The sequence below is a fragment of the Orycteropus afer genome, unplaced genomic scaffold, assembly GCF_000298275.1.
Source record: "Orycteropus afer afer isolate SDZICR_OR568_19922 unplaced genomic scaffold, OryAfe1.0 scaffold00106, whole genome shotgun sequence".
Lineage (NCBI taxonomy): Eukaryota > Metazoa > Chordata > Mammalia > Tubulidentata > Orycteropodidae > Orycteropus > Orycteropus afer.
In genome coordinates, this window is record NW_006921693.1 from 6,978,504 (window position 1) to 7,006,130 (window position 27,627).

The 27,627-nt window shown below is 44.0% G+C and overlaps 1 protein-coding gene across 1 annotated transcript in view; it reads right to left on the reverse strand.

Moving 5' to 3' along the window:
- Positions 1–5,540: 5,540 nt before the first annotated feature.
- TBC1D31 (TBC1 domain family member 31) overlaps positions 5,541–27,627 on the reverse strand; it is a 50,658-nt gene continuing 28,571 nt past the window's right edge. The window contains exons 8-19 of the mRNA XM_007943431.1: positions 26,674–26,858; positions 26,424–26,557; positions 22,249–22,382; positions 21,526–21,705; positions 19,049–19,281; positions 18,616–18,768; positions 17,327–17,462; positions 14,117–14,209; positions 11,471–11,611; positions 10,131–10,325; positions 6,601–6,739; positions 5,541–5,674 (exon numbers count right to left, since the gene is read on the reverse strand). Of these exons, the coding sequence (XP_007941622.1) occupies positions 5,541–5,674; positions 6,601–6,739; positions 10,131–10,325; positions 11,471–11,611; positions 14,117–14,209; positions 17,327–17,462; positions 18,616–18,768; positions 19,049–19,281; positions 21,526–21,705; positions 22,249–22,382; positions 26,424–26,557; positions 26,674–26,858 (1,857 nt within the window). The remainder of the gene's footprint in view (positions 5,675–6,600; positions 6,740–10,130; positions 10,326–11,470; positions 11,612–14,116; positions 14,210–17,326; positions 17,463–18,615; positions 18,769–19,048; positions 19,282–21,525; positions 21,706–22,248; positions 22,383–26,423; positions 26,558–26,673; positions 26,859–27,627) is intronic.

A 27,627-nucleotide genomic window follows, 5' to 3' on the forward strand; every position in this document is an offset into this window, starting at 1 on the left:
CAATACTTTTGTTCGCTTTCATCTACCATCCTAAACAGTGGTTTTGTTCGATTTGGCTAAGGTTTGTGGACGTGGGCACCCCAGTGTCTGAGGGTAACTGCTTTTAAGTCACGGAGTCTTCAGTCTTCGCGCTAGGAACTGGTGGGAAGCCTGGTTCTGTCCCGGCCGACTGCTGGCGTTCCGGCCCGGGGCATACTGGTTCGCAGGGCTGGCGGGCACCTGAAATTACCTCCTGCTCGCTTTTCACCCGCGCCTCCCCTCTCGGTGTCTGTGAGACTGCCTCGTTCCCCTCTCCGGCCTCAGAGCAGCTTAAGGAGCCTGGCAGACAGCAGGTGCTTGGTGAATGCCTAAACATTTCAATCGCAGTTATTCTAGACTTGGCTTTTTATTAGTTTTTTAAAATAATAAATAGCAAATAAAGTAGGGGACCCAAACCCACTGCCTTGGAGTCGATTTCGACTCATAGCAACCCCCATTGGGTTTCCAAGGCTGTAAATCGTTAGGGAAGTCGATTTCTTCCTCCCATGGAGTAGCTGGTGGGTTTACACCAGGGGAGGGGGTTTTATTGAGGAATACCCGGGAACTGGGGAAAAGGCCAACTGCGTTTGCATGATGGAGTTTATGGAAAAACTAGTTAAGTTCATTGGCATTGGGCCCACCGCTGCATCGATTTTACTGAGATACGTCCCTTGATCAGAAGCAATGTTGGGATCCAAAGATAGTGAAGAAGGCCTCCCGTAAATCCAGGGATGGTGGGACTGGCAGAACTGTCATGAATGGAAAAACCTGGCCCGTGTCCGGAATACCTGTCAATCCCAGTGGGCATCAATCTCTGCTCCTTCCTGGATGAAAGGGGCCCAGGAGGCCAGTGTACCCAAGTGGCCACCAGGGGGCGCGCTGGCGCGCTCCAGGGAGCGGTGCACACGTGGCTCAGGTTAGACATTCAGCCGCTGACCTGGCTACTTCTACTGGTTCATCTGTGTTACTATGGCTACTTCGTACACGAGGCCATTAGCAAGCGCTGAGGTGCGGGGAAAGAGGCAGACTAACCTCCACAGAAAGCTCCGTTTGTCCCTCTGATGACTGCCTGCCGGCCGTCGCTGCAGCCGATACTCCGGTGAGCCAGCAACCACTAATAGCCTCACCCTCTCCGCCCAGGCTGCCAGGCCTATCTGCATACGTTCTCCCCAGACTTCCTGGCCAATCCTGTTTTTTTCCAAGCTGATGACCACCCAGCCAAGCCAATGGCAGCTACCTGTGAGCAAGCCCGGGTGTGGTAGGTCAATACCTCTGGCCAACTCTTCGTCAGGACAAATTGATCAAGCAAAGGCATCACCCCGAGTTCTGCCCACTGGGGGGATTCCGCTTCTCTGCCGTTCTTCTGGGCTGCCCCTGGTGGGGCTGGAAGGCAGGAGCCACCCGTCTTGGTTGGTGCCAGCTCATCCGTGTAGAACGTTTGTTCACCCAACGTGAGTTTCCCCTCCTCAGCTAGTCAGTGGGGCGGCTCAGAGAGGCCACAGGTGTGGACTGGGGGAGCAGGCGATGCAGCAGGGGTCAGCGTTGGGGCAGTCTGAACCACCTGCTCACAAACTGACTTGTGCTGAAGGGACATGCTTACGCCCAATCTCAGTTCCGTTTTCCCCTGATAGACTGCATGCCTCACCTAAGGGCTGGCTGGGTGTGTTAGATACACCCAGGTCATGGGGTGACGCTCAGGCCACAGAGTTACTTGACACCCCATGGATATGTGTTTAGTGTCTACAAAGGGCCAGCAGCAAGTCCTTTTCTTTAAGAGGAGAACAGTGTCTGATGGGGACATGGACTTGTCCAAAGCCGTCCATGTCTGTGCTGTGACTCTCCCATGAGCGCTCATCAGAGACCCCAAATCGCATCCCTGTTTGCACGAGACACTCGGAATGCCAGTGAGGCTGCTAGTTGAAAAGTCTTGTCCTGCAGCCTGGACTTCCTTCCAGAGGCAGCTTCTCTGGCACTGATCCCCGCTCAAAACTGGCAGCCTTATGGAATCCTTAGTCCGTGGGTCGAAGCAGCACACTCGGATGTGGTATATGTTGCCTCTAGGTCCAAAAAGACTCACCGAGTGGTGTGCCTCTTTCTTTAGTGGTAGTCAGGACAAGGTATCTTTCATTGAAGGTGCTATCCCTGCATACTCCAGACCAATGAACTCCCAGAAACAAATGGGGGGACTCTAGATTTTCATGGGGTTTACCTCCCACCCTTCAGTTCAAACATGTATTTCTAAGCATCTGAAGTATTTGCTGCTCATCAATCAGCTCTGGTGGCACAGTGCCTGCGCATTTGACTGCTAAGCAGAAGGCTGGTGGTTCAACCCCCACCCCCAGCCACTCCTCGGAACTGGGCAATCTACTTCCATAGAGATACTGCCTTGGAAGCCCAAGGAGAGGGTGCTATGAGTCAGGTCTGACTCCATGGCAGAGTTTGGTTTGGGTTTTGGCTCATCAATCAGCATATCACTGATGTAGGTGGTGACGTGAAGGAGCCCTGGCGGCACGGTGGTTAAGTGCTTGGCTGTTAACCGAAAGGCTGGCTGTTCTGAACCCACCAGCTGCTCCAAGGAAGAAAGATGTGGCAGTCTGCTTCTATAAAGATTCCAGCCTGGAAACCCTCTGGGCAGTTCCACTCTCCTGTAGGTGGAGTCAGAATCGCTTGACGACAGTGGAGGCGGCAGTGATGTGGGGCTGAGAGGATGGTTAAGATCTCAGTGGTTTCTATTCAGGTGGAGTCCTCAAGACCTGACCTGTCGCCAGTTGTTTCCTGCTGCCTGGGCCCGTGGCCCAGCTCGGGCCATGGGCAGCATGGGGACCGCCTTCTCCACTGTCCAGGGCACTGTGGCCACACCTCTGACGGGGCCGAGCCCGAGCTCTGGGAGGGCTTCACGTCCACGCTTGTCCTTCCTCGACTGCTCCACCTCACCTCTCAGTGACCTTTTCAGTCTCTTCACATCTTTACAGCTACTCCCTTACTATAGTTTAGGTGCCCCTTATCTCACACTTTCCCTATTTGAACTGTGTGGTTTGTCTCCAGATCAGTCCCAGACTGATACGAGATTAAACATTAAATCTAGGATCTCTGATAAGTGCACCCGTACCAGTAACTAAACCTTAGCTAGTCCTTGTTGTTAGGACAACCACTAGGTCCCTGGGTGGCACAATTGGTTTGTGTACAACTACTAACTCTGTCACATGGGGTCACTACGTGTCAAATTGGGTTTGGTACTTAACTGACCTAAAGGTTGGTGGTTCGTGCCCGCCCAGCACTACCATGGAGGAAAGGCCTGGTGGTCGGCTTCAGAATTGACAGCAGTGGAGTTTTTTTGGGGAGTTTGGTCCCGGTTATTGCCCTAATGATCAGTGTATAATCACTGTGGAAAAACCCACAAACCAAACCCACTGCCACCGAGTGGATTCTGACTGATGGCAACCCCTATTGGGTTTCCAAGGCTATGCATCTTTATGGAAGTAGATTGCCTCAGCTTCCTCATGGGGCAGCCGGTGGGTTCGACCTGCCTACCGTCCATTTAGCGGCCTGATGCCTTAGCCACAGCACCACCAGAGCTCCTTAACCACCATAGAAGGGCCTTTAGCAATTGTTCCAAGTTTTGCTCAACATTGGGGAACTCATACCGGAAACACTATGAATGTAATAAACGCGAAAGGCCTTCATCCAAACTTCGTAACTCCCTCAACATGTTTGAGTTCATACTGGACAGGAGCTCGTGAAGTGCGGACAAGGGCCCAGCTGTACACTTCACACTTGAGAGAAACTCTGTGACTGTGATAAGTATGGAGAGGCCTCTAGGGATCACTCTTTTTTAACAAACTCAAGGGAAACGTTTTTCCCCCTTTTTGAATATAGCCGGTGTGGGAAGAATTTTAGGCAAACTTGATTCTTATTCAATCCCAGAGTTTTCGTCTTATAAACAAACGGGGGTGGGCTTGAGGACAGACTGTCAGGAAGCTGGAAGTGATCTTTAGAAATGTACTTCATTTAGTTCATGAAATGTGCTTGCCTTTGAAATGTCAAGGATATAGAACCGAAGAAGTTTACCCAAAGATCTGAAATCTTCTGATGGGATAACTTTATCAAGATTTTCATTGGGAGAAGTGGGCCCAGAGAAAACTGGAAGAAAGTGACTTAAGAGAGAGAGAGAATCATTTAGTTTATTCATAGCTTGCTTTTTGTTTTTTAAAAAATGAGCTATTGTAGTACTGTATTTATTTTGTGTGTTGGTGTGTGGGGGAGGGGTTATAAAACCAGTCTGAGTAGAAATACATTCTAGTAACAGAGACCCTGAAGTAGCATCAAGAACGGCCAACAGCCAGCTGACTCTGGCTGGCACAATCAGTGCTTTAGAATTGGTTGCTTTTAGGTGAGCCATTGCTAGTTCACCAAAGCTCCCATTCCACCCTGTGAATTTTCTCTTCAGATTCCTTGTTACCAGACACCTGTCTGGCCCATGAAAGTATCGCTTATAATAATACCCTGAGAACATACAGAAAAGGTGGCACAGTGGTTATGGCATTAGGCTATTAACTGAAGGACAGTGGTTCAAACCCACCAGCCTGCTCCATGGGAGAATGAGGAGGCTTCTGTAGAGGTTTATAGCCTTGGAAGCCCTATGGCGCCACCTTACTCTGTCCTACAAAGTCACCAGAAGTCATTAGAATTGACTCTGGCAGTGGCTTTGGGGTTTTTGGCCCATCAGTTGAGGACTTTGCTTATTGCACAAAAGAGAACACTTTGCTTACTCAGTGTTTGGTTCCCCATAATGCTTTGTGATCCCAGGGGGAAAAAAATCACACATAGTAAGTGTGCTGCACACTCACTATGTGCAAACGCTGCACCAGGAACTCTGTACCCAGTGTCATATTCAACCCTTACATCAAGCCAACGTGCTATTTCTGCCCTCCTCGCAGAAATGGTCAGAGTACGCTACTTGTCCGAGGTGCTGAAGTCATGGGCCGTGCTGGTGAGCTGACAGGTGTGGAAAGGGACAGTGTATCAGGAGAGGCAGGTGGACTGACAGGAGAAGCCGGGGCAGAGATGCCATGGTGGAGGACAGTGGGTAGAGAGCGGGGTTGTCCCGAGCAGATCCTGCTGCTAACGGGACAGAAAGACTGACTGAGGCCAATCCACGCTGTTAGAGCCCAGCGTCGCTGGCATGGCCGCTCTGCCAGGCTTGGCTGCTGAGATGGTCCTTTCTCTGCTTATCTTCGAATCCGCCCTCACCTACAAAACCTGCTGAGGTTCACGATAGTCCTGTCACCTGGAAGAGCCTCCACAAGTTTTAATATTTCAAAAAAATTTATTGTGAAAAGTACAAGCAGTTATTTACAAGCTAAGAAGTATCAGAATTAAACAGAACACATAATTGTTAAGGACACATTTTTTTATATATGTACACAGAAGTTAACCTTCATAGGCACTTAAAATAAATCATCTCAAATCAGTGTCGGTGATTATAAGTGGGGATCTCCGCCTGCCTCCAGATGGCGTGCCTGCTACATGGCCAGGAGATGAGGGGTCTGACACCTGCTCCGAGCCTGGGCAGTGAGCCTCTGGCGAAGATGCCTCACTTTCTCCAAAAGGTCTTGTCCTGTTGCATCCCAGTCATGCTTTCCTCGATTGAAAGAAACTTGAAAACGAAATTGAAATAATCAATTTCACAATAATTTAATTTTCTGAGGTTAACAATGCTCTAGCATTTAATTTAAAAGTAAATGTGTCTGCTGTATGAATTTGTGCTGTAAACTTTTAGCCAAATCCCAATTAAAAAAAAAAAAGATGCATAAAAAAAAGTAAACGTGTCATAAAAATCAATAATGAAATGAATATTCTAAAAGCCGAATAAATCAATAATGAAATGAATATTCTAAAAGCCGAATTTCTTGGCCAAAAATCCTAAAGTGGTTCTACTTGGTGCCATATATAAGCCACACTTTCATTTGCTGAATAGAATGAACAGTTCCAGAGAACTTATCTCCTTTGGAAGCAATATAAAATACAGTAAATAAAAGGTCCTGGAATCTGTACTACATTTAACTTTGACTTTTAAGTTGACACCACTGTAAGCCTTGCACCAAAACCTAACTGTTTGACAGGTCCCCTTAAGACGTTTCCTTGTGCTACTTTAACAGAGGATCAGCTATCGGCAAAGCATGTATTTTTACTAAAATAAACTAAAAATAGCATTTGGGAAGCAAATCACTAGTGGATTAAGAGGATGCCAAAGATGGTGGCCCTGTGGACCATGGAACCACAGGACGGCTGAGACTTTTTTCAAACTGGAGTTGTGTTTCTACCAGTCGCACCTGCTCAGCCCACCCCTGCCAACCCAGAGAGACGGTGAAAACAGATGGTGGCGAGGGAAAGCTCTCAGGTGAGCACTTTTATGTGAGCGTGCCGACACACACCTCAAGGCAGCTGCCTTCCTCACTGCAACAACAACGCCTGCAACGCCGAGCCCAGGTCACGGCAGCAACGCCTGCAACGCCGAGCCCAGGTCACTGCAGCAACGCCTAGAATGCCGAGCCCAGGGAGACGGCGTCCCTGGGCACTCACCTTCTCGACATGGGTCCCCCGTGTGCTCTAAAGCATCACTCAGCTCCTGCTCCAGAAACCACCTTCTAGATGCATCTGCAAGAGCAGCCTCTCTCTTCTCTGATCTCAGACGCAACTCCTTCTCTTCAGCTTCTTCCCACTAAGTACAAGTAAGTAAACCACACAAAGCATTTAGAAATCGCAGCAATGCAAGCTCCTCAAGCGGCCTCCTGACCCCACTTCCCCTCATGTTCCCTGGGCACTGAGGCTGCGGAATGTGGGCACCTGAGTCTCGGCCCACGGCTGTTGGAGAACCCGAGAGCAGAGCCGTGCTGACGTGTCATCCCTGACTCGGGCTGCACAGCACCCCCGAGACCCCAACCACCAGTGAAACAGCAGTCATGAGTAGGCGAGCTTCTCCATGAAAGGCAAATGCTTAACTTGAGCGCTACACCTTCAGAGAACGAAACTTTGTCCAACTCTGTGCACACAACGACCACAGAAGTCAAGGCTCAGTCCCTATGTACTTCTCCATAAAATGAGAAAACAGTCCTCTTAAGAGGAACTCAAAAGGTAACTAAAATAATAAATTTAAAATACTATGTAACTCCTGAAGTCTACTAGTGTTTTGGAAATGTGCCCCCCCCTTTTTTTTATTGTGATTTGGGTGAAAGTTTACAGAGCAAATCCCCTTTCCACATAGCAGTTCACATATACTTTGTCTCGTGACATTGACTGTAATTTACCACAATGCAACAGCTCCCCTCCCACTTCCTCCCAATAGTTACCTCTTCCTTGTGTCCATCCCTCCATGCACCCCTGCCCCCTGAGCTGTCTCCCTGTGCACAAACAGCCCTTCTTTCTCCCATGATTGTTCTCTCCAAGGAGTATCTACCTGAGGTAAATGTTCAGGTCATATGCTGTCTTTTTTTGGCTGGAAACCACAGGTATGGGTTCAATTCCAGACCTGAAGGGCAGCTAGGGGCCATAGACTCAGTGGCTCCACCAGTCTCTATCAGACCAGCAAACCTGGTCCTCACCCCCCTTTTTTATTTCCAAATGATTTTGAGTTTTGTTCCACATTGTTCTCCCTCTCTACCCAGGATCTCCTCCATAGATCCCTCTCTGAGTGGCTGACAGTGGTAGCCAGGCACCATCTAGTTCTTCTGGAATGTGACCTCTCTTACATGCAAACACACATACCATCTTCATACATTATACATGTGAGCCCACATATTATATTCATACATTACACACGTGAGCCCACACATCACCTTTGTACATTATGCACACAAGCCCACACATCATCTTCGTACGTTATGCACACAAGCCCACGTCATCTTCGTATATTACAGTAGAGCTCAACTATAACAACTGCTCTGAAGAGTCTGAACATCAGGGCCAGGAACGGCCACAGAGCTCCTCTCACCTGACTGATGAGGAGACGGGGTCTGATCCATCTCCCAAGCTCACCCAGCAGTTAACGAGCTTTAGGACACCAGACACACACGAAATGCCATGAAATGATTGTCTTCTCTCAAATATACCCCTCCCCCGAAGTCCAGCTGCACCTTTCTCCAGTCTGGCCCTATGTCAGCAAGCCCCCCTGGGAGATGGGGGCATCCGCTGCACTTCCCAGGGAGAGGCGCCTACCTGATCGGGGCGTCACCTCCACCCTCCCCAAGCCCTTCTTCCCTGTCTCTGAATGAAAGGACTATAGGATAGGGCCTCGTCCACCCTGGCATGAGAGAGAAAGAAAAGGAATCTGGAACAGTGACTTGAAGGAACTTACTGACATTACGCCGTCAGAAAGGGAAAGGACTCAAGTTGCTTACCTAGTTCCTACTCTCCCTGAATCCTTCTGTGTCCTCGGGGAAGTCACTTAACCACTGTGTCACCTATAGAGCCCCAAGTTGTTGAAGAATGATCACCCAAAGGGACACAGGTGTGACACACACATTTAGTTGCTTCTTCTGTAGGAATGGCATCTCAATTTGATTTGGGATGGTACTACACCTGCTGAAAAAAATGCTACATTTCCCAGCATCCTTTGTAGCCAAAAGTAGCTAAAAACATGACGAAGGATGTGGTGGTTAAGTTTGTGTGTCAATGTGGCTGGGCCTGGTTGAGTGGCTGGGCAGCTGGATATAGTTATTCCCCATGGTGAGACTGGTAATTAACTCCATGGTGGAATCTATTGGAGCAGCTGAGTAGCTGCTTTGGGTATGTGGTCTGCTTCCCTTATATAAGAAACAGCTTTGGGAGTGGTCTCTAGCTTATGGCACGCTTGAATCCTGTGTTAGCCATGCTCTGCTGACCTTGGGACCTTTAATGCACTTGAATTAATGGCCTGCTGTGTGGTTTGGTAACATCGGGACTGTGCCTTTTTACATGTCAGCCTTGGGCTTGTCAGTCTCAGCAGCCAGCAGCTGTCTGAGTGAAGGAAAGCCTCCAGCTCCAGTGGGCCGGGAGCAGGAGGCAGAGCTGAAGCCCAAGGTTGAGGGGCTTTCACCCAGCCCCTAAAGCCTGGCACTTTGAACTTGGACTTAAAGCCTTCAAACTGTTAAGAGAATAAACTGCTGTTTGTTAAAGCCATCCCATTTGTGGTATATTCTTGTCAGAGTGGCACTAGGGAACCAGAACACAGGACTTCCGGAAAGGAGTTAAAAAGGAGCTGACTCAGCTGGGTGGGAGTTCAGACCTTTTACATTTCTGTTTACCTTCTTCCTGCTGCCTGGAATCTATGAGAATGAAAGCCAGGACACAGTGCAGAAAGGCAGCCAGGCCCCGGACACAGTGCAGAAAGGCACGGGAGCCATTTCCCTGATGGTCCTGGAGCCGCAATTCCAATCCTGGACTGCCCTCTTCCTGCCAGACTGCTTCAACGTGAAAGAGAAAAATGCATCTATGGGCAATCCTACTTCCGTAGTGATACTGCCTCGGAAACCCAAGGAGGGGTCGCTATGAGTCGGGGCTGACTCGACGGCACACTACAACAACAACAACAATCTTGTTCCTAGTCACTGCTGTTGTGGGTTATGTTACTAACCAAAACCAAACCAAAGTCACGGCCATGGAGTCAGATGTGACTCACAGTGACCCTTCCTTGAGTTTCCAAGGCAATATCTCTATGGAAGCAGATTGCCCAGTCTTCTTCTGAAGAGTAACTGGTGGGTTTGAACCACCAGCCTTCTGGTTAGCAGTCAGATGCCTTAGGCACTACGCCATCAGAGGCCCCTTGTTACTAACAGCTATGCAAAATTCTTAACTATTCAAAACCTTTCACACTGCAAGTGTAAAGAGTGTGATGAATTAAACAGGAATTTATTCCCCACTCAGGAAGCTGAGAAGTTCAGCCACATTAATGAACGAGAAACATGCTTTATAATTCTTACTTGAGTTCTCCTCTGGCAGTTACCTATTAAATAAACCTAGATCATCTTTAAGATCTTTCTCAAGAAAAATTTCCTTTGATAATTTTATCATTTCATTATGTAGTCTTTCAGAATTTACTGTCTGATATACCAACACGTTCACAGCACTTTTCTTACCTTTTCCACTTCCGCCTCCCTCATTGCATTCAACAGCTCTGCCTCCTTCCTTCTGTTACTCCGAAGGAGTCTGGCTACTTCCCGGTAGCACCCGTTTCGCTGCCGATCATCGCATCTCCGCTTGTGTAAAGCCTCAATTCGCCAGTCAGCATCGCTGCACGCTTGCTCGGCATCTGCCAGGCTTTCTTCAATTAACTAGGAAAGGTGGTAAATTACAGAACAATGTCAGACTATGTCACATTATGGAACATCCACTCCGTTTCCAAGTATCTCAGGCACTTGTTTCCAACCTGGGCTGCATATTAGAATCACTCAGGAACTTTTAAAACATACTGATGGCCAGGCGCACCGCAGCCAATGATGTCAATGTCTGCTACTTCTAGAAAGCTCCCCAACTGATACCAACATGTAGCTGAGGTTGAGAACATGTGGGCCAGGGGACGGGTGGGGTTCCACATGAGAACATGTAGGCCAGGGCACGGGTGGGGTTCCACAATGTCCATGCTTCCAACATTCTGAACAAGGAGGGGAAGAGAGCCTATTCCCAAAGGCTGGGTGAAACCTGACCGAAAGGAAATGAAGGGAGGTCCTGGGAATCAGCCAAGGGGCTGCTGCAGACAGGCAGGCGGGGAACACTGACACTACACCTGGCCAGGCCCTGCCATGTTCTCGTTTAAGAACTTGATAAGGGGATACAGCAAAATTCTTTCTCGAAGATCTCACTTTCTTTTTCAATTCACTTCTGCCAGCCTTTCCAAAGGGAACTCCATGAGAATTCTGTAAACTAAGTTTCGGAAATTTTCCTAGCAATGCGCAATGTAGAGGATCTTCAAATCTGGCTTGAAAGAAACCTCTCTTTAAGGCAGCATTTCCAATACTTATTCGACCAGCCCCTAGTTTCAAACAGTAGTACATCCTATGGAACATACTTTGTAAATGCTGGCTTACGCACCAGACAGAGGCCTGATGTTTGAACCTAACCCGCTCAGGGACAACTTCAGGGTCAGAACACTGCACAACAGTGTACCTTGTAAACTTTCTATATTCCTCTGCATTTTCTTGTAAGTCTTAACATTCTGAAAGGCTGTGAAAGGCATACATGACTTCCTGGAAATGAGGCATCCGGTCATAGGGTCGCTATCAGTAGGAACCGACCCAACAGCAGTGGTTTTGGTTTTAGATAAAATAAAGCTCTGTGAGATTCTCAGAACTGTCATGAGTGAAGCAAAGAGATGAGGAGACCTCAGTCTCACAGAGCTCCAGTCTGAATCTGCTCTTCTGAGAGAAGGACAGCTGCAAAGCCCCCTCTCTCTGGAGACACTCCGTTTACCCTGTTTTACCTTCTGTGTTTGCAGGCTCTGAGCCTGATCCGTGTCTAAGAGTTGATGAAACACGCCCTCCTCAAGAGCCACTCTTCGTCTGTGGGCGTCGGTGTCTTCTCTCATTTCTTTTGCAACAGCTTCTTGATTTCTAGTAAGTTTCTGTTAAAACAAAGATCATTTGTAAAAACAACCCAATCATGCATATAATCATGCTAGAACACAGAAGTAACTTTCCTTTTTTCAGAATACTAATATGTACACAAACAGAAAAATGCAATCATCTGATTTTCAAAGTAAAAAGCCAGTACGGTGATGTCAGCAGAAAGGGCCGAGCAAGGACTTCTGAAAATTCTCTCCCCCAAGAAGGCGCTGACAACACGGGGAAAAACCGCCAGGTCGGCTTTGTCAGCGCTCTGGGGACAGAGCAGAGGCTCCGTGCTTCCCTGGCCGGCTGCCGTCGCCAGCACCACTGCAGCGAGGATTAGCACTGTGTGCACGAGTCCGCTGCAAGAGCAGGGATGGGCGCCTGTGCCTCATTTCTCTGGGGCTTTGACCTTGCTGACTGTCACCTGTCTCCTCTCAGTGCCGTAAACTCAAACATCAGTATAACAGCTTTTCCGAGCTCTGTGGGTCCTTCATAATGAGTCATTAAACCCAAGGGTGGCCTTAGGCACCCCCAAGACAGACATACATGTTATCTCATTTAATCCTTACAGCAGCCTTGGCAAGGCTGGTATTACTCCAGGAGATATGAGAGGAAGACAGAACAAAGGGACTTGATGAAACCAAGGAGGTGAAAGGGGGCGGGACTGGGATCACACATCAGTTTTTCCTTGTTTCTTTGTTTTGTTTTGCTTAGTTTTTTTGAAAAAGAATTTTATTCCTATTAGATCTATATGGAACATCAAACTCTCAATCTAACAGAGGTAAATGACAACACTGTCTGTTTTCTGGAACACAGTTTGTTGAGAAATAGGCATGTAACCAACCTAATGTAAGAGAAGTGTGCAGGGGAAGTGTGATCACCGAAGCTAACTGGAAAAAGGTAGGCACTGGACACCTGCATCTGACTGACCAGACAAAGTTCCAGACTTCACAAGCTGCTTCTCTTTACCAGGGCAGCTCTCCCTGAAGCCTGCTAGTCAGCCTCCATAAACATTCCCTTCAAAAGGGCCCAGTCACCACTGGCCTCCTGACGTGACCCACAGAGAGAAAGTCAGCCTCCTTCTGTGGCATTCCTGCTATTGGCCACACTTGAATTTTCATCATGAAGAAACAACAGACAAACACTGAGGACATTCTGCAAAAATATCTGGCCTACATGCTTCAAAGCTGTCAATGTCATGCAACACAGACCCAGGAACAACTCCAGTTTAGAGACAAGACAAGTGAGAAAATGATGGCCTTCAATGTCCTTTTGCTCTGAAGGACACTTCTGGGACACGTGGTAAAATCTGAGTAAGATCCCTGCATCAGATATTACGTCAGTGTTAGGCTCCTGCCTCGGTAACTGTCCTCAGGTTTTGTACGAGGCCTCCTTGGTTTTAGGAAGTACACACTCAAGTATTTAGGGGTAAAGGAGGATCGTGTCTGCAATTAATCAGTTCAGAGATAAAAATGTGTGTGTGCGCGTGTGTACGTGTGTGCGTGTGTGGGTATAAACTTTTGTAGGATAGAAGGACAAAGCAAATGCAGCAAAAGATTAACAACTGGGGGACTGGAGAGAAAAACATTTGGAAATTCTTAGTATTTCTCTTGCAAATTTTTTGTAAAGTCTCAAACTATGGCTCTTGTCGCTTGCCCTCTCCCAAAAAAGATGGTTTTCAAAAAGTAAACATTAGCTTGGTCCAAATAACTTATGTCAAACTCAAAACCAAAGGAGACTTAGCCAAACTGTAAATTCCTGGTTGAGTTCTAAAAGAAATTCAGTGTGGAAATGTCACAAGTGTATCCATGAATGGATGCTCTGTGTTTTACACCATATTTAATGTGGATAACAAACAATCCTACATATGTTATCTACTGTGAATTTGAAGTTGTCGCTAATTTCAAACTCAAGCTCTGAGCTTAAGAGGGTTGGAGGACATGCAAACATACGGTTTCAACGTTAATTTATAGACATACATGAGTAACAAAAATGAATGTTTAAGTATTTTTCTCCCCCTATTCTGATACTTGTTGGTGCAGGACCGGGCAGTGTTTCGTTCTGCTGTGCATAGATAGGGTCGCTATGAGTTGGAGATGACTCGACGGCATCTAACAACAACAATGTTTTTCCCAACTAAGAAATACTTACACTAACAAAGTTGCTCTTCCAGCATCCTGCAAACTAAACTGCAGGTTCCAGGTAAGTATTTGCAGATGTGATTCCTGAAGTTTCAGGTTCAAAGTACCCCACAGCTAGTGTCCGTGGCCCCTGACAAGGCCCCTGTGGGTTACTGGGGCTGTTTGCAGTTGCTCTCCCAATGACGTCATGTTGCTGACAGAAACATGAACTAAAGCATTACCACAAACTCCATACAAACACTCACCACCTCACAACAACGGATGACACTGTATTCTGCTTAAACACAAAATGAACATAAAAAGCCCAGCACAGGCAGAGTCTAAAAAGGCTTTTGTACAAAGCACGCTCTTCTTATCCTGGAAGGAGCCGATCTGTACCTTCTCGTAAAGCCTCCTCTGGGATTCAAGCTCCTGGTTTCTCATCTCCAGGTCTCTGGCTGTCATGGCAACTTCCTGATCTCTCATGTGTACCTGCAGCCAAGTAACCAAGTGTGAATGCCAAGAAGAATCTGCAAACTAATTCCTGTTTAATAGACCTGGTGCCCTTGTAACCTGAATGACCCACTGAGAGTACTTATAACAATAAGAATTGGATTTTGAATCCAGAATAACTGACAATATATGAACATGTGGAGCCTAAGCATAATCTGAGTTCAAGTTACACTTCATTTTGAAGCCAGCCAGCACAGTCGTGTAGGCATGTCTGCCCAGCCCATGAGAATAGATGGACCAGCTTATCATACTCCAGTAACCAACAGCATGAGTTAGAAAAAACCTGAACAGTTTAAATTTTAGCTAGATACAGTATAGACTACTTAATCTAATTACATAGAACATTGACTCAGTGCTCTTTCTGTTAAACTTCTACACTCTAATGAGTTAAGCTTGGCAATCAGTAACTCTAGGTTTACATTTACTGTGGACTATTTAACCTGTATGTGCTCTGCTCAGAGCCTGGTTAATCTAGAGTTTACCTTTTTCTGAAATTTCATTGATTGGAAGCCTTCATTCTCCCACACCAGAGGATATGGAGAAGGCACCTTCTTAAGTCTTAAGATCTGTCTTAAAATACTTGGCTGGCTAAAACATCGATTTTTTTAGTGGTGAGAAAAAAGTACATATGTGTTTTAAAATTAAAAAAGAAAAAAGCACTGTAACTGATCAGCCATCTGGGTGCATTCATTCATTCAGCAAACATTTAACGACTGCATTACTGCCTGCATCCGTGCGCACAGCGTTAGATACTGCCGACAGGGACAGACGCCTGCTGTCACCTACCCAGGGTAGGAGACATAGACACATGAGGAGACAGGAGGATGAGCGAGAAGGGCATATACTAAGGGTAAAAAAACATGGACCAGTGACCAGTGCAGTTTAAGGAAGAGCCTGGGGAGTAGCTCAAAACATGGACCGGTGACCAGTGCAGTTTAAGGAGGTGACTGGGGGTAGCTCAAAGGTGGTGATACCTGACTTTATGAAGGAAGAGTATTAATAATGACAAGAGGTGGAGAAGAGGTTTGGTAGAGCACAAAGTGCTTTTCTGGAGTTTCAATTAAAGTGGCTCTTTTGGTCATGAATTTTCAGACACAAAGACAGCAAAAACAGATCAACTCTGCTTGCTGCTGTGGCCATTCACAGTTACTTGCGCATGTCACTTTCTGGCGTGTAACCTGTGAGTCCAGCAGTTTCTGAAGTTTAGCAGGACAATATACACCAGGGAGATGGGAGGACTGAGGCTATACACACCAGGGAGATGGGAGGACCAGGACAACGTACACCAGGAAGACGGGAGGACCGGGGCGACGTACACCGGGGAGACGGGAGGACCGGGACGACATACACCGGGGAGACAGGGGGAGGGAGATAAAATAAAAAGTATTATCTCATGCTACTCTGGCTGCGTTACCAGGCGGAACCAACCCCTGGAGATGAAGATCACGCCTGGTAAAGTCGAGGGTCCTGAGAGAGGAGGACCCTCAAGCAGTGCCCGGCACAGTGGAAGCAACCACGGCTCGAGTGCAGCAATGACTCTGAGGCTGAGGCAGGGCCAGGCTGAGCTTCCTTGTTGGACATGGGTCCCTATGGGTCAGAACTGGCTCAATGGTGCCTACCAACAAGAACAACAAAAAGAGAAGCTATTTCTGATACAGATGAATTAAAACTACCTTAAAAGATTGAAAAAATACTTAGTATTTTACCAAAAGTTCATTTGAAGCTCCCTGAAATAGACTATTTCCATTCACCAATTCTCCCCTAAATTAACCCATCAATTCAATGCAATCCTAATAAAAATCCCAAGAGGATGCAGGGAAAAGAGGATTCAGAGAGAGTGATAAATTCTCAAAACCTATTAAGAAAAATAAATATTGTAGAATACTGTGGAAAAATCTGAAAAGACAGACTCACAGTGGCCATGAGGCCTCGTTGCCAGTAAAATATTACAGGGACACTTTTGCTAGGACAGTGTACTGGCACAGGAACAGAAAAATGGAGCAGGTCAGGTATAAAAAGGAAATGCAGTATTTAATAATAATCAGTTGACAAATGGCTTTCTCAATATTCAATAAACTGTGCTAGGACAACTGAGTTGCCTTTTGGAGAGAAGTAAGCTTGGTCCCCAACTCATTCCTTCCACTTAATTTTCAGACAAATCAGGGGTGGGCTAACTTTTTGAAAAAGCCAGATTGTAACTATCTTAGGCTTTATGGGTCATTGTTTCTGTCACAACGAGTTATCTGTGCCACTGCAGGCCAAAAGCAGCCACAGACAGCATGTAACAAAGGGGTGTGACTGTGCCCCAACAAAAAAGGATTAAATAAGCCACAGCCTGCATGCACAGTGGAATAGAGTGTAGTCAGAAAACACAGAAATAGATCTACACACCACTGGCAAGGGACAATATTCAGTATCTATTATTAAAAAAAGCAGGTTGCTAAAATAGAATGTGTAGAGAGAACAATCCCATTTTTGTATAAATATAAGAAAATATAAATCTAGTTATTCCTTTATCTGGGAGGAGCTATGGTGGTGCAGTGGTTAAAGTACACAACTGCTAACCAAAATGTGGGTGGTTCGAACCCACCAGCTGCTCAGCGGAAGGACGGGGCAGTCTGCTCCTGTGAAGTTTTACAGCCTCGGAAACCCTTCAGAACAGTTCTGCTCTGTCCTATCAGGTTGCTGTGAGAACAGACTCAACAGCAGTGGGTTTGGTGTGGTCTTCCTTTGTCAACTGAAAACTCCTGAAAGGCCAGGGACTTTTTAGCCCTGGAAATAAACTGAGTGAATTTTATATTACAAAGGAGTTACTTCCCTTGATTCATAGTTATCTTAATGGTTAAATGATACTGACTGATACTCCATCTAGGGAAACGGTCACTCATTTTTCCTGGCATTTCTATATTACTGGACTGTTAATGAAATACAAAAGGGATTAAGAATAGCCATCTAAGGGGAAAAGCAAATAAAATTAAAAGGGTTATTTCGGGTTCATTGTGAACTCTAGGACTAATACTTAATTTGAAGCTGTTCATTCCATTTAATTGAGTGTACATGGAGAGGAAGTGTAAGTCCTACATAAGAATAATGAACCTTTCTTTCAATTTCATCATCTAGTCTTCTTAGTTCCATCTCACGCTGGTTTTGCTGCTGCTGCAGAAAGCGTCTCCTCACAGCATCCTGTAAGTGTATTTCCTTTCTTTTCAGCTCTCTCTTCACAGCAGCTAGTCTGAAATGCAAAACACATTCAGAGGAACAAATAAAGCATCTCCTAATACAGACTTGGGAGCTCTGGTGGCACAGTACCGAAGGCATTTGACTGCTAACCAGAAGGCTGACCATTCAAACCCACCAGGCACTCCTTGGAAGGAAGGTTGGGAAATCTACTTCTGTAGTGATACTGCCTCAGAAACCCAAGGAGTCGGATCTGACTCAACTGCACTGAGTTTTTTTTTAATATAGACTTACACTGGAAAATACTAAGTTTCACACCAAGAGCTGCTGGCCACCAATCCTGTCCACCTTTCCAGTCTACCCAGGGACACTGTAACGCAGCTGTGTTTATAACATAAGAGAAAGATGTCCACTTACAAACAGGCAATTGGCTTTCTTTTCATACTCAAAAGCTCTTTTACAGGTCTACCATTTGCATCATCTCAATAAAATCAACAACTTTTATTTGAAAGATATAAAAAATACTCCATTGTTACCAAGTATCATGTAGGCGTATTCTTCCAGAATATTAATAGAAGGTTAATGGCTTAGTTTAGTAAGGCCTTTTAATCCGCACTAGCAATCTGTTCATAAATTCCTGCGCAAGATCACGAATCAGTAAACGGCTACAGAAATCAGAGTTTCCTGACAATTAGCTTAGTCTCAATCCTCATCCCATAATTTTAATTAATCGAACATTTCTACCTCATTAACATATTTTTGAATAAGCATTTAATGCTCCTCCCCCTGACCTCCAAGGTGTAAAGTGCGTAACATAAGAGATACTCGTTGGATGTGCCAGGCTTCAAGTCACACAGATAGAAGCTTAACACGTGGTTTAAACAATTACGCTCATTAAAGGTGAGTTACCTAGTGCCCTACTCTGCAGTCTTTCTGCCCGCTGTGAAGAACGGATGTTTCTAGTAATGTCCTCCGAGGAGCCAGAAGGTCCCGTGTGAGTTTGGAATAATCAGTGCAGTTCCATCACACTGAGTGCAGCTTTAGAAGTAACAACATTTTCCCATATCCCAATTTTTGGAAAAGCAGTAGACACAGATTTCTTTTTTATTAACTTAAATATTTGCTTCATGGAACTACTGGAGCAGGATAATAAAAGATTACTGAACTAATGCGTGTATCTGAGGTTTTTAAAGTGATAAAACGTATACCTCTGCCTTTGTTCCAGCATCCTCTCTTCTTCTCGAAAGAGAATTTCTCTTCTCGTCTCTTCGGCTCTACGAAGCAGTTCTTGTTTCTGGTACCAAGCTTCATCGGCAGCTCTTTGCTGGTCTACTTCAGCTTGCATATCTTCAACTGTCTGCCTTAAGTAAGTAACATAACTTATTATGATAAATACTCAAGAAAGGAAGCTCTAAGTGGTTATAAGCCAAAAACCAACCAAAACATAAAATGTAATGTGAACCTGATTAATGTATGATTGAGTTTACTTCTGTATGCAAGTGAGAAATACTTTTAAAGATATTTTGAGTCTCCAAACTCTGATTTTACATCCGCATTCATAATTTCACCATATTACTCATAAAACACTCTTTGTTATATACATAACAGATTCTATCAGGCAAAGAGCTAACCTGTGATTACCTCTCTCGTAGGTAATCCAGTTCATCATTCCTTATTCTCTCTCGTTCCTGTGTCTGGTAATCCACAATGAACTTTGGATATTGATTAAACACTGGATACTGTCCTTTTGTCAGTGCGACAAAAACGTCAAGCATGCTCTCTGGGTGAATATCAGGAGGTGTGGCCTCCACAAGGTGGTAAACTTCTCGAATGACAACATTTATATCCAGGTTGTTCCGATGGTGAAAAAAATACTGTAAAAAGTTAGGTGTTTGAATCAGGGTTTACAACAAAGCAATTCTGAGGAAGAATACAAACAAAAGTTTAAAATATAAACGTGAATTTATCTCAAAGAGTGAAGTTGCTTTTTCAAATTCACTGAAGCTCTCCTTAACCCAAATTTAAAAATGAAGATTCAATTTCCTGTTTTCAAAATGTAATAACATTTCAAGATTGTATCACTAACTTTTGAAGTAAAACTTCAAAAATTTTAACTGTCAAAATAAAAGCTTCCTATAAAATAGAGAAATAGATGTTTCAACAGTAGAATGACTTCTGCTTGGGTTTTTTCAAAATCCCAAATAAATAAATTAGCTTGATTCTTTAAAGAAATCTGAAATGTTTCCACATTATCTTGTTAGGCTGGCTAATCAGAATCATAAGATACGTATGTATCTTATGATCACGAAGTAAAAAATTTGACAGTAACCACAACATTTTAAAAAAATCAACTTATCCCGTCTACTGAATGAGCCGCTCCTTTTTAAAATCACCTTCAGTGATTCTTTCAGTCACTTTCCTGCCAGGCATCAAAACTCTCAGGCACCACTGTGCACCCAAACTGTCACAGAACAGAGGGTCCCTGACCGGATCGCGCACAGAACAACTACTGTCAACCATCCTTCAAAAGGGCTTTTTAGCATTAAACTCTAACACTGTCCTGATTCTTTTCTGAGATTACAAGAAACTTAGGAGATTGCTATAATTGCTTGTTTATTAACTGCCATTTAATTAACTGTCTCTTCACTATGTATTCATAACGTACAATCTGTATGCTGAGTAAATAATCTGAGAAGCTGGACCATATGAAGAACACCACGGCATCAGGACGGGAGGAAGACTCATTAAGGACCTGTGATATGCAGATGACACAACCTTGCTTGCTGAAAGTGAAGAAGACTTGAAGCTCTTACTGATGAAGATCAGAGACCTAAGATCCATAGCCTTCAGTATGGATTGTTGTTGTTGTTGTTGTTGTTGGGTGCTGTCGAGTCGGCCCCACTCATAGCGACCCTCCGTACAACAGAACTGAACACGGCCGGGTCCTGCGCCAGCCTCACAATCCTTGCTATATGAGCCCACTGTTGCAGCCACTGTGTCAGTCCATTTTGTTGAGGGTCTTCCCTTTTTTTTCTGACCTTCCATGTACCAAACACGATCTCCTTCTCCAGAGAATGGTCCCTTCTGACAACATGACCAAAGTAGGTGAGACGAAGTCTGGCCATTCTCCCTTCCAAAGAGCATTCCGGCTGCACTTTTTTCTTCTAGGACAGATTTGTTTGCTCTTCTGGTTGCTGATGGTATTTTCCATATTCTTTCCCAACATTGTGACTCAAAAGTATCAACTCTTCTTCTGTCTTCCTTATTCATTGTTCAGCTCTCACATGCATGTGGATTACACCTCAACATAAAATAAAAATCCTCACAAATAGACCAATAAACAACATCGCAATAAATGGAGATAAGACTGAAGTTGTCAAAGATTTCATTTTGCTTGGATCTACAATCAACAGCCATGGAAATAGCAGTCAAGAAATCAGACGTTGCACTGCACTGGGCAAACGTGCTGCAAAAGACCTCTTTAAAATATTAAGGAAGACAGATGTCACTTTGAAGACGACAGTATTTTCAATCTTCTCATAAGCATGTAAAGCTGGACAATGAATAAGGAAGACCAAAGAAGAACTGATACCTTGAGTTGTCATGCTGGGGAAGAATACTGAAAATACCACGGACTGCCAGAAGAACGAAAAAATCTGTCCTGGAAGAAGTACAAGCAGAATGCTCCTTAGTAGTGAGAATGGCTGGACTTCGTCTCATCTGTTTTGGTCGTGTAGTTGGAAGGGACCAGTCCCTGGAGAAGATATCATGTTGGTAAAGTGGAGGGTTAGAGAAAAAAGGGACGACTCTCAATGAGATGGACTGACAGGAGCTGCAACACTGGGCTCAAGCACAGCAACAGCTGTAAGGACGGCACAGGACTGGGCAGCGTTCTGTTCTGTTGGACACGGAGTCAGCATGAGCTGAAACCAACTCGACAGCACCTAACCACGTCACAAACTATGTATGGGCAGGAACTTAGTCTATTTTGTTCTCCACTGTATTCCCAGGCCTTAGCACCAGTGCCTGGCATATAGGTAATCAGTAAATATATGGCTTTCTCATTCCATCGAAATAACTGCAATTCGAGAATCTCCACTTAAGAACAAGGTGTTTACCTCGAAATCATCTTTCAGACTACAGTTGAGCAGAGCAGCTCTAGAACACATGCTGTAGGCAACAACGGTTAGCAGGAGGAACGACGGGTGGTTGGAAAACACATTATCAAACAGTTTCAGCCACTCCTCTCTTGTGAGTACTTCTGAGAACACAGTTTCAAGAAGAGGCCATGCATATAGCTAGAATAATTAAGAAAACATTGTTTTTCTAGGGAAAGTCAAAATAAAGTCATTGCTAAAACACTCTGGTAAATTTGGTTTCAGCTAATAAAGTCATAGTACCTAAGGCACTTGACTGCTAACCAGAAGGCTGGCAGTTCAAACCCACCAGCCACTCCTCAGAAAGAAGACTATTTTGTTCTCCACTGTATTCCCAGGACTTAGCACCAGTGCCTGGCATATAGGTAATCTACTTCCATAGTGATACTGCCTCGGAAACCCAAGTAGGAGTCACTATGAGTCGAGTCTGACTCGATGGCAAACAACAGCAACAACAATAAAGTCATATTAACAACATAATTATGAAAATAACTACCTTAATTTGGACATTTTATTATTTGCAGACTTTCAGGAAAGTAGATTAATGATGAAAACGATACATACTATTAAAAATATAAAATGTAATAAACTCTAATATACATTTTCAAGAAAATATTGTTTTGTTCACCCCAGAACCAACATTAGCTTCCACAGTGTTACTTATAAAAACCTTATTCTTCATACCTGGGAAGTTATGTCATGATCCATGAAGTGTTGCAGCAGCTCTTTGTCATGAAATGCCAAAACATTTTCTATCATACTAAGAATATTGATAGGAGGATTAGGAAAATATTCAAACCAGTGTTGACACCAATTGACTATGAAGAAAAAAATGGAAAATTTCTCTTTAATCAGCTTTCTATACTTTCGAAGACCTCACATTCTTAAATGTATCCATCTTTATGTCTTCAACATGCCCACAGATAAGGAAAATCACATGTGATAACTTTTTAAATTCTAAGACAGTAGATTTAAAAAAATACATCATGTAAATATAGTATCTTAGGTGTGCAGAAATTTTGCCAGTTTCTGCATAGCAGTCAATGAGAGTGTCTATTAAAAGAGAACAACAATTAAAAAAAAAAAAAACAACTCACTGCCATCAAGTCCGACCTGACTCATAGCGACCCCTCCTTGGATTTCCAAGGCGGTATCACTGTGGAGTAGATTGCCCAACTTTGCTTCCGAGGAGTGACTGGTGGGTTTGAACATCCAGCCTTTTGGTTAGCAGTCAAATGCCTTAGGCATTACGCCACCTGCAAAAGCACACTGATCCCTGTTCACAGGGCATTCTGGTTCCTTCTGGCTCCTGTATTGTATCTTTTTAGATTTTCTTGGTTACCCAAGTAATCCCCTTAAAAAAAGGGACCATTATAATGTGATCAAGTTAACATGTTAATCTCTATAATCTGTACTCAAATTCATACCTCATTCAAGATTAGAAGAGTTTGTGGAAAAGTTCAAAATTATACCTCCATATTGTCAGTAATACATAAAAATGAATGGGTCTATCTTTAAATACGAGGGATGCATTAAATATAATGAGAATAAAAATGTCCACATTACCAGGAAGACTATTTTATAGACATGGTCACAAGTAACCACCAGAGTGGCTTTAAATCTGTCAATGACAACTGGCTTCAGTCAACTGGATTTTGAAAACCAACCTATCGATGGCAATGACACTCACTGAAAGCTAGAAAGCAGAGTCACCCAGTGCACAGGTTTCCACTCATCTGCACTCTCTAACCAGCATGATGGTCACCACAGGTTTCCACTCATCTGCACTCTCCAACCAGCACGACAGTCACCACAACTCCTCACAAATTCACCAGTCTGTTTTGCTCGATGAACCGATGTCTATCCACCACAGCCCTCCTGTATGTAAGTACTGAATAAATTCATCTTTGTGGTTTCAAATACTGAATGACGGCTTCATCCTTTGACATTAAAGAAGGTTTTATCAGCAGAATGCTGGATTACCTACAGTTCATAAGGTCCTTTCAATTCTAGAATGCCACTATTTCATTTGTTAGTATTTGAGTTAATAATTAAAACAGACACAAAAGCTTGCAAAGACTAAACGTTAAAAGAAGCATTTCAACTTCTTTAAAATGCTGCTCTGAATAAGTTAACCTTAGAAGGAAAAAATGGTTCATTCACACTTACTATGTCAGACACTGCTAATTCTAAGAATTTAAAAAACTACACATATACACAAAACATGGCCCTTTATCTTAATTTAACCTTCATCAACAGACGTTGTTTCACTTTAGGCAAGACTGCCTTCTCTTCATTATTTCCCTCTGACTTGGTGTCACCAGAGCAGAAGTGTGGGCAGAGGATTGAAAGAGAACTGAGTCACAGCAGGATACAGAGCAATGGTGCCCGTGTGTAGACCCTTTACTACCCACAGCGGAGGATCTCCTCCTGGCTGTAAGTGACTCCCCCACTATCCCTCAGGACGGCGTGCTTGTGAAACCTTCCGTAAGCTGAGACAGCGTAAAGGGAAGAAGCAATCACCATTAATCCATACGGGAGAAAATTCGGAGCATTCCCAGACCCCAAAAATGACCTACGAAATCATACCAAATAACCCACCCAACCCAAAAGAACACCAACATAAGAGTGAGCACAGTGTACTTCCCAGGGAACAGGCTGCGATGTCGCTCTCACTGCTGGTGGAGGTGGTGGGGGGGGGCGCAACGCCTTCTTAATGCCTCGCTGCAAAACAAACGCTGAAGGCTGGTTTCACTTTGCACCTTTTTTTCCTAAAAGTGAAGATCCTCTTTGGATTTCTTTTGGTTACAGGGAAAACAAGTTATCAATGTAGGCCTTTCTTTTTTTTCTCAGTGTACTGGTTTTGCTGACTAGGAATTAAATTGCTCATATAAAACACTGTTAGGAATCCGGCAGGTATTGTTTGGGGTGCAGAGAGGTCTTCCCCCTGCTGAGACTTTTACCAAGGTGACTAATGCAAGCGACTGATTGTTCTCCAGGAGCATCCTTCCCCAAGGCCCTGTGCAGACATTGCTTCCTCAAGTTCTTTGCCTTTATTACTTATCCAGTTGCCAAGAGGAGGCAGAATCCAGCATCTTCTGAGTTTAGAATTTTAGTGAGTAGTGGGAGGGAGAGTGAGTATCTCTCATTTATTCCCACCCAAATAGATTAAAGCTTTCCTAAGAACATCCATGGAGAGCTGCAGCAAGGGCTAATGACCGCGGTACCGAAGAGTAGATGGGCAGGAGGCAGGCAGATAGGCAGCTCTTTCCCCAGGTGATCCCCTGAATGGCCACCTCGTTGCTGTTGGCTGCCAACAAGTTGATTAAAAAAAACAAAACAAAACAAATTTTTTCACTGTGATTTGAGTGAAAGTTTATAGAGCAAATTGGTTTTCCATCTAACAGTTCATACATATTTTGTTTCGTGACACTGACAGCGGTCCATGCAATGTAACCCTTCCCACTTCCTCCCTCTGGTATCATTCCCCTTTGTCTTTCTTTCCTACTCAGTCCTCCCTTCTGAGCTTTACTCCTGGGCAAATGCTGCAAAGAAGACCGAAGAAAATCAAAGACATCTAGAAAAAATGAGTCCAAGGGACGAGTGGAATATGTAACCTTAGCCTCTACAACCCTGAGACCAGAACTACACGGTGCCCAGCTACCACTGCCAACACTGAATGGGATCACCTAGGAGATCCTGGATAGAGTGGGAGAGAAATGAGGAACAAAACTGAAACAATGAAAAAGACCAGGCTTGAAAACAATGAAGAAGACCAGGCTTACTGGCCTGATTGAGACTGGCCCTTTACTCACCCTTTCAAGCCTGGAATTGAATGCACCTCAATGGCTCAACTTTCAGCCAAAAAACAGAGAGGCCTATGAGGTGAACAGTAACACCAGGGAAAAATGCATGCCTCAGAAAAATCAAACATAATGTAGGTCTTTCATGAAAGTGGCAGAAACAAGCTTTCGAAAAGTGAGGCATATCTGCATGTCCCAATTTATACACAGAAGTGACTGTTCTCTTCGAGATTCCTTCTCTATAGACTATAAGCACAGGTGAGCCAGACACACGGCCCATCCCAAGCAGGAAGAAGTAGAAGATCAGTGCATGTTCACTGAACAAAACTAGTCTGAGACCCTTGGTAAGAATCCACACCTGCTCATGTCAACCATCCCTTAGATTCAGATTCCAGGTGTGCTTGCTTGGAAGAGAAAAAGGAATTTCTTAGCATAGAATCATACTTCAGCTATGTAGTGAGATTTAATGGAAATAAAAAATACAGTTTTGCATGACTATCAAAATTAAATATAATCTGCTTTTTTTTCTTTTAATATTGTTAGCAGTCTAATTAGTGCTACTGGCTGGGTAAACCAGTACAACCCTGTGGGGAATCAGAATATTCATATTTTATGAGCTACTAATTCCAATTCTGAGAATCTATCCAGATAAATTATAAGTACTGACATATGAAGATGCTTATAACATTGTAACTTTTAATAGGTAATAATTAGAAACAATCTAGCAACAGAGGAGGAGATAGTTAAAGGTACACTCAAAAGATGAAATATTATACAGGCAATAAAATATGTTTTTCAAGAATATTTAAATAATTTTGGGGAAATGCTCATAAGAAGTCATCACTGTATTATCAAAGATTATCTCTGGGGTAAAACAGTGAATTTTCTTTCCTTTTGTATGTCTTCCTATATTTTTCAAATCTTCTCCAATTATTAGTAAACATTTATCAAAACAATTATAACGGCATTTTTTGAAAGTTGCAAAGGTGCAGAAGACATCAGGAAAACATATACGGATCCACTCCTGGCTTCATTATTTAATAATGTTTCACTTACTTATGAGAGTAGCAACAACCTCAAAGCAGATGAGTTGATTGTTCTGGAATAATTTTACAAATGGAAATGCCAAGAGGGGAAGATACGGTGTGTCACTGAAGATGGCAGACCAGTGAGCTAATGCAGATAGAGTTCTGTGAATAAAATAATAAAAGTTCAGAAAAGAATTACTGCTGAAATTTCTTTGAATACAGAATGCATTCACATGATAAGACATTTGCTGCAGAAGGGAGATTTGGGGAACAGTTACCCTTCGACTCCCATCATCCAGCTCGCCACTCGAGAGCAGGAATCCTCTTTAAAAGTCGCCAACAGTGGTGCAGGATGAACATGGTTCTGCACCCTGCATTGTTTAATTAATCTTATCTTGGAGATAGTTCCTATCAGCACACACACACGGCTTTCTCCCTTTATGTGCTGACAGGAACCATCTCCCTGTACAGAAACATAAGCTAGCTCTGTATGGAGACACCTTGTTTCTTTAACTTGGCTCCCGCAGGGGGCATTTGTTTCCAATCTTTTATAGACAATACACTTAAAGCCAGTGGATGCACATCATTCTGTGTGTGGAGTATCGATGTAGATAAATTTCCAGGAATGGAACTGCTGAGTCAAAGGCTATGTGCATTTGTACTTCCAATAGCCAGAGTCAAATTTTTTGACAAAAACAGTACTTAATTAAAGCGATATTTGCTTTGCATTAAGAGTCTAAAAGACATACCAACCAAATGTAATATGTGCACCTTATTATATCATGATTTGAACACATTTACCACTAAAAAAATAAACATAAATTACAAGACAATGAAGGAAATAGGAATGCTGATTAGATACATGATATAAAAGAATTTCTGCTCATTCTTTTTTTGGTGTGACAGTGGTAGCACAGTGACATTAAAGAAGCAAACGAAAAAAACACTAGCCCTTCTCCTTTAGCGATATGCACGGAAACATGTAGCAGCAGGAGTGTATTTATGTAGGAGTGGGATGGGGTGGGGCCACACAAACAAGACTGGCCATGAGTTGGTGTCTGTTAAAGCTGGGTGATGGTATGAGGCGATTCATTATATTAGTCTCCCTACTTTTTTTATGCTTAAAATTTTTCATAATTAAACCTTTATTTTTAAAGGCTCAGATCTAACCTCTCTATGCCTTAGTTTCTTTATCTGAAAACCAGAAAGTAGTACCTGGCACACGAAAACAC